At 35.3% G+C, this 7,770-nt stretch overlaps 1 protein-coding gene across 1 annotated transcript; it reads left to right on the forward strand.

The window, feature by feature from the left end:
* Positions 1-834: 834 nt before the first annotated feature.
* Positions 835-6,268, forward strand: LOC103501147 (homeobox protein BEL1 homolog). The gene is made up of 5 exons (XM_008464645.3): positions 835-1,145; positions 1,985-3,606; positions 4,316-4,719; positions 4,830-4,890; positions 5,374-6,268. Exons 2-5 carry the CDS (start codon positions 2,152-2,154, stop codon positions 5,905-5,907), a joined length of 2,454 nt encoding a protein of 817 aa, XP_008462867.1. The 5' UTR covers positions 835-1,145; positions 1,985-2,151; the 3' UTR covers positions 5,908-6,268.
* Positions 6,269-7,770: the final 1,502 nt, after the last annotated feature.

Raw genomic sequence — 7,770 nt, forward strand, 5'->3', positions numbered from 1 at the left:
CCAACTTTTCCTGACAAAGCTTCTATGACGTTGGGAGAAGTTTTTTCTCTCGACATCACTTATCCTGACGTCCATGTTGTGTGTCGGGAAATACGTATTTTCTTGTAGTGTTCTCTTCCAGAATATCAAGATCGTTTAAATATCACTTTGATATGATCTAAATGATCGTTTAGATTTTAAACATTTTTTTCATAGTTAAAAAGAACTACACGATCGTGTATCATTTCCTATATGATCATATATCATTTCCTATATGATCGTTTAGAAGAAAGATTACATAAAACATTTTTTCACCTTTAAAAAAAAAACTACACGATCGTGTATAATTTCCTATAAGATTGCGTATCAGGATCGTTTAGAAGAAAAATTATATAGACGCGTGTAATCGATTAATCACATGTTGATTGAAACATTTTTATATTTCATATCGTGGAATTGTGGATTTTTTTTATTTTTAAAATTATTTTGTAAATATTTTGTAAATTTATTATATTAAAAAAAAAAAAACTTCAGAAAACAACATATCCCAAAGAAGAAAAGAGCTCTTTACAGTTCGTAATTGGTGGGTATAAATTTGTAAAGAAAAAGAAAAGGGAAAAAAAAAAAGAATAATCCCAAACTTCACATGGAAGTGGCATTATAGTAAATTAAGATCCAAAGCAAAGGCATTTGTTTTAACCGGCAAGAAACCATGTTTAAGGACCGACCCTGCTCAATTTTTTAGGCGCGCCAATACGTATACTCATTCTCACATACTTATATATTATATTATATTTTCGACGTTAAATTTAACGCCCCATTATCACACTTTTTTAAACGCCTCTCGAATAACCGTTACCCGCCCTCATATCGTTAAAATCCTTGACGGCGATATTTTTTTCTCTATTGCAATCATTGCTCTTCGAAACCTCCCTCTCACTCACCAGTTCCCTATTTGTCCCCTAATTCCCCCGCCGGTATAACTCGCCGGACTAAACCCCGCCGTCGCTACCTCCTTCGCTAGATCGACACTAACCAACTCTTCAACCAACTTTCACTACTCTCTCTTCTCCTCGCCCTCGTTTTTATTACCAGCAGAATTTACAAGTTCAACAAGCAGACGAAGACGACAACGACTACGAAGAAGAAGATCTGCTTTCCGTTAGGTTTTATTTTTTGTTTCTCTTTTAGTGTAATGAAGAAATGATTTATAGTTTTAGCTTTTGTTGTTCTTATTCTCTCTATGGCCGAACGAGAGAAAGTAGTTGTGATTCTTTCTTTTTTTTTTTTCTGTTTTCCGTCTGAATTATTGAAGCGAAAGATGAGCATCTTTCTTTTTGACTTGAACTGTATTCGATTTGTTGACGGATATACGATTTTGATGCTGCTTATATATTCGCTTCCTCCACTAGCTCAGCACGTGGAGGAGACATTTTCGTTCTGCATGTTTCGTTTGGAGATTTTAGGGTTTCAGCGAAGACTTGGAGAAGAAGGTTGAGTACCGGTAGAGCATGCTAGAAGCTTAGGTTGAAGATAGAGTTTTACGTGATCATTATTATTATTTTAATTTAAATATTAGAAAATTAGAGTGAGATTTGTATTTTTCCACAAGTGAAGGTTTTACCGACACTGTGTGGGATTTCGCACTGTTCATCTTGTGTTATGCATAATTATTGGCTAGTTATCACTGTCTTTAGAGGTAGACTTGTAGATTTAGCAGACTATGAGAGAGAGTAAGAGAGATATATTAGAGCTATCATATTGAAAGTCGGATTCGAGATCAGTTTTACGTACGCCTCTCTCTCTCTCTCTCTTCTCTCTCTCTAATTTGAGCTTTAATGGTTCTGAAATTTGAATTAGTTTTTCCACGAGTTTCTTGATTTCATTCACCTCTACTATTCATGTTATGATTTGAATTTTTTTTTCATGATTTTGAAGTTTTGAGGTTAATTCGATAAAGATATTACGAAGATGTAGTAATTATTGTATTTTGTTTGGCTTGCAGGTCTTAAACGTTACCTTTAATTTGCTTTCCCGGCTTTGATGGTAACTACAACATTGCTTTGTATGGTTAATCGGAATATGTTATATTAACATTAAGGGATTTGGGGGTGTGGATGCAATTTTATATGGTGTTATTGGAAGGGAGGGCATTAAAAAAATTAGGTGTGGATGGAACATAGTTATGGGTTTGAACAGCATGTTGCTCAACAAAGTCGGCGTGATAAGTTAAGGGTTCCGCAGAATTATTTACGAGTTGGGGAAGTATCGAGAAATTCTGATGAACAATTGAGTTTTCATAACTCGGAGCATTCGGGAGTTGATTTGGATATTGTTAGAATTCAAAGTTTTAACAAGGATGCAATTTTGCCTCATGATCACTCATCTTTGCTACCTTCAGAAATGATAAATTTCTCAAGAGACTCGAACGTTTTATCGAACCAAAGGGATATGATGTTGCGTCAAGAACTGGAAGACCCGGCGCAATGCAGTAGACAAATTGTGACAGATAATAGTATTGATTATTGGAAAAGTTCTCATCAAAGCTGTGATTGGGTGGTGAACTGTGGAAGTAATTCTTTTGGAGGTGAAATGTTGAATCAGGAAGTAACTGATTCTACAGTGTATTCACTGAAGCCAACTTGCATTGGATTCCCAACTTCTTCCTCTTTTAACAATACATCCAACCAGACATTCAATCAGGATGGACAAAAACGTATAGTAGGAGAATTGCATTTGCCTCCAATTTACCAAAATACCCTTCAGGATGTTGTTACATCAGCCTCTATTCGAACTCAGGGTCTTGAAATGACATCCATTGTACAGCATAATTTTACCGAGATTAACCAAACTGCTGCTTGTGAAGGCAGTGCGAACGAGCTTGCTCTTCTTCCGGTATACAGGGATCAGCCAAATGTGTTGCCTTATGACAGTACTGGTTCTTGGACTGATAGAACTTACTATAATTGCCGCAGCTGGATTGGTGAATTGGGGTCTATTGCTAGAAAAACCGATGAAGAGTTAAGGTCTTTTATGAGTGATTCCAATCCACAAGGTCTAGCCCTGTCGTTGTCTTCGAATCCACCGTCTAAACTGCCCACCACACAGTTTGAAGAATCAGAGGATTTGCAGGAAAGTATAACTGTGTTAAAAAATTCACAAGAATCCAAAACAATCAAATCTGAGAATTTGTGTAGATTACCAAAGCCTACATCTATTGGAACTAAAAATTATGGGAAATCTTTGCAAGATGTGATGGGAGTTCCTGTGAATCCATATAGAAATACAGGTCCTCTTGGCCCCTTTACTGGGTATGCAACTATTTTAAAGAGTTCAAAATTCTTAAAACCTGCCCAACTGCTGTTGGATGAATTTTGTGGCTCAAATGGTCATAGGTTTGTCCTACCATGTGAGGTATTTGAGAAGACACCCGGGGAAGTTGGTGTCTCAACGGTTTTTAATGCATTTAGAAATGAGGTTGTGAAGGAAAGTAGTTCGTGTGCAGACGCCTCTACATTCTGCGGCTCAAACGAATCAAATATTAGTGGAGTTGGAAGCATCTCTTCTGAATCTCATCAACCGGAGTATCAGCAAAAGAAAGCAAAACTTCTATATATGCTCGAGGAGGTTCGTTATACAGTACAATACTTAAATTATATCTTGTTCTTTATATGCTCCGCTTTTAGTTTTTGATCTAATTCATTATTTCAGTTCCTTACTGCTTGTATTGTTGCTAAATGGCGAATTCCTGAAGTTGTTGTCCATCAGACACGAAATTTGATGTGCAATGCGAACTAAGTTAACTTTTGCCAATTTTTGTTGGCTACTTTGTCCGAGCTATTAGAAACCCATCCATCTAACTTCAAAAGGAGTAATAAGTCATTTTGTATGGAATGATTCTCTGACCTTGTTGATTTTTTAATATTAATTTTTCATACTATATAAAAAAATGCATATTTTTGTTTTGTGTAAACAAGGATGAATTTCACAATATCTTCCTGTTGCAGTAGGACAAAAGAATTTAGACAAGCCATTGTCACTTCTTTTTTGCTTTTTAAAAGTAAGGCGCATTCTGATTAAATTATGTCATAATTGGAGTCTTCTATCCTCTAAGAGCCGAGAGTTGAATATATTGGCCGACATCTCCCTTTCCACCCTTATATTGGTTCTATAACTTATTCTACTTTTTGGGTTCTAAACTGTAATATAATTTTGTATTCAACTCATCAACAGGTGTATAATTAATTTTTTCAGCAATTCCGTCTTTTTAATCTATTTTTATTGCCTTTTTGACCACTAGTACCATCTATAATGTCTTTTCCATCGATATCAAAAGGTTTGCAGAAGATACAAACAATATCATCAACAAATGCAAATGGTAGTTTCATCCTTCGAATCAGTAGCTGGTCTTAGTTCCGCAACACCCTACATTTCCCTGGCGCTGAAGACAGTCTCAAGACACTTCCGGTCTCTAAAGAATGCCATCTCTGAACAACTGAAGTATCTGAGGAAGGTACTTGGTGAGGATTTGTCATCCCCTTCTGCTGGGACAAGCGGCAGCAAAGGCGATGCAAATTCAACTAGGTTGAAATATATGGAACAGAGCTTCCAAAAGCACAAATCTGGCATTGTCAATATTGGATTCCTCGAATCCCAAAATGCATGGAGGCCACAGAGAGGTTTGCCTGAACGTGCCGTAGCAATCCTTAGAGCATGGCTCTTCGAGCATTTTCTTCACCCGTAAGATGTCTCTTAGACTGACTACCCTACGTCTGGGCTGACTTGAGAAGTTCCTAACTTTCTAATTAATTTGATTATGTTTCTGTATTACCCTTTTTTTCTTTTTTCAGATACCCCACAGACACAGATAAACACATGTTGGCCACTCAAACAGGCCTATCTCGAAACCAGGTAGGGGTCAACTCTTGGTTATAATTTGTTAGTACTTTATGAATTAACTAATGTTAAAGGACTGCAATCAGTATCATATTGTACTGATTTCTTATCTAATCAAGAATCTATTTGTGGGCCTATAACTCTTTACGACTTTTATTAATGTTTCTCGTCTTCTTGGTGTATTATTATTATTATTATTATTATTATTATTATTATTATTATTATTATTATTATTATTGTTATTATTATTATTATTATTCTTTTTAGTGGAAAGTGGTGTAGAATTTGGTTGTTAACACAGTTTGTTTTGCTATTTCATATCCTTCTGCTTGCTTTGTGGCATAAAAGTAGGACACTGGTGCTCTTCATATGTAATTTATCCGTATATGAGATTAGAACTTGTAGCTCATTACACCATGCGGTTATTGTATAAATACGATATATCTCATTTTCATGATGCCGGTTGGATGATGACTACAATGTGACCACATAATTCAGGTGTCTAATTGGTTCATAAATGCTCGAGTGCGGGTGTGGAAGCCAATGGTTGAAGAGATACACATGCTAGAAACCAAGGGCATGGAAGAAACGAACAACAGAAGCCATGGTACGAGAGATGGAAGTTCTACATTAGAAAACACAGCCGGTTGGACCAGTAACGAACACCAGCCTCTAAAAAACCAGGGTGTTGTAAATGAGATGTCTAGTCATCATTTGCAGTGCTTTGGGGTAGATTCCACCAGTGGCGACCAAAATGGACTCGGCAGCAGCGCCCAACAGTGGGATCAAGGCAAACAATCAAAATTGGACAATGGGATTCAGTCCAACATGGAAAGAGAACTGATGGGGTTCATGCCATATCAAGCCAGTGCAGCCGAGGTTGGAGGACTCGGAGCTGTCTCTCTAACATTAGGCCTTCGCCACAGAGTCGAGAGTGCACACCATCAACAGCAACGGCATCAATTGCAGCAACAAGATGACCAACTAATTCGCCACTATGGAAGCGAAATGATCCATGATTTTGTGGGGTAATTTGGCTCACCAACCAACTTTTCATGATAAAAAGCAGAAGAAAGGGACTAATCATTCGCACGCATGGAATTGATGGACGAAGCCATAGTTTAACATATCATTCCTATTGATCCATACTAACAATCAGCCCACAAATATCCGTTGGTTTCAAGAATGGAAAATTGGGCTATCACTGTTTAAGAGAGAAGAGACAAATTATAATATTTAATTGGTGGGAGGGCGGGGACAAGATGTAGGAAAGTTAGATTTGTCGGTGGGTTGTTTAAAAATACTGTTGGGTATTTAGCTGAACAATGGAAAACAACGGAAATGTAGAATAGTTGGATTATTTTTAAATGAAGATTTATCTTTCTTGTGAACATCATATTGTAATTATGATAGTTCTTTAGGGATAGATTACATCAGTGCCTTGGCGGATAAGTTACGTTGTGTAGACTGACGAGCCATCGGTATAATCTCTCCATATTTCAGGTATTTCATTTAACACTCTTTGTCAGTACTATTAATGATGATTATATATATATACACATATATATATATATTTCTGTGAAGTAAAATCCAACAGGTGAAGAAACGTGTTTTTGAGAAGGGATTGGATTTTCGACAATGAGGAGAGACGCAATGGTGATAACTTGGGGTGCTATACTGAATATATTCTCTTCAGCTTTTGTGTGTAAGTCTCTGCTTTGTTGTACTTTTTTCCATCTTTTCCAATGCTACTCTGCCTGTGCCGACATGACTGTATTGAGAAACCCTATGTTTTAAGAATAATTTTTGTACTTTCAAACTGTTACTGGATTTTACTGCGCATTGTAACTCTACTGTTTCTCTGATTATATGCTTCCAATTTCCTTTTTTCTTTCTTTTAGTTTTTTGCCACGATCACTGTTCACTGTTGAGGACAACTTCTAAGTAAGTCACACGCATACAAGGGAATCATGTCTTTGATTATAGCAAAATAAACATATACCGAAAAATTTTATTTTCTATCTATAGATTTAGATAGGCCCATAGATGTGTATCTAGTCTTACAGCGGGCTATTACTTATAGAAAGTAATATTTTACTATATTTATAAATATTTTCAATAATTTTAACATCTACAACAATTTTCTTACTTCAAGAAGGGTTAGAAAGTAGGTCATATAAATAATGGTTTTAAGTTTGTTTTGTAAAAATAGCTGAAAACCTGATTATAATGTAATTAAATTAGATATTTGTAAGCACAAGAATCAAAATGTAAATGAAACACAAAGTAGGGTTTAACATCAGGTTTTTTAGAATAGAAAACAAATATATTTAACAACTTCATGTCCCAACGATTTGGTGTTATTTATTTATTTATTATTTTTTAAAGGATATCTCGTATTATCTATAGATTTCTTTGTTTTGTTATTATTACTTTAATTATTCAATTTTTTGGGGGAAATTCGAACAAGTAATCAATTGTTTTTTAATACTTATTTTGTTTGTGCTACTAAGATATGTTAGTATTGCAGGAGTAGGAATTCTTTATAGATAAATTTTAATGGGTAGATATATATATATATATATAGATATAGATGTAGAAATTGGTCTTTCTTACTATTTCAGTTTTATCCTCAATTGTGTATCAGCAAGTATTATTACTACGTACTATGATTTTATATATAGTCAACTGAGATTATTTTGTAGAAAGTATATGTAATTAGATATCGGGATTCCAAGTGTGGATCTCATGATTTTTTTTAAAAAATATAATTTCATGTATTTATTTTGTTTTCTTTCTCTCTTTGCATGTTGTGTACATATATGTAGGAAGAATCAATGCACCAATTAGATATGCGTAAAAGCTTCGATTCTGAATAGATGCATTTAAGTGGTA

This window comes from Cucumis melo, chromosome 12 (assembly GCF_025177605.1).
Source record: "Cucumis melo cultivar AY chromosome 12, USDA_Cmelo_AY_1.0, whole genome shotgun sequence".
Taxonomy (NCBI): Eukaryota; Viridiplantae; Streptophyta; class Magnoliopsida; order Cucurbitales; family Cucurbitaceae; genus Cucumis; species Cucumis melo.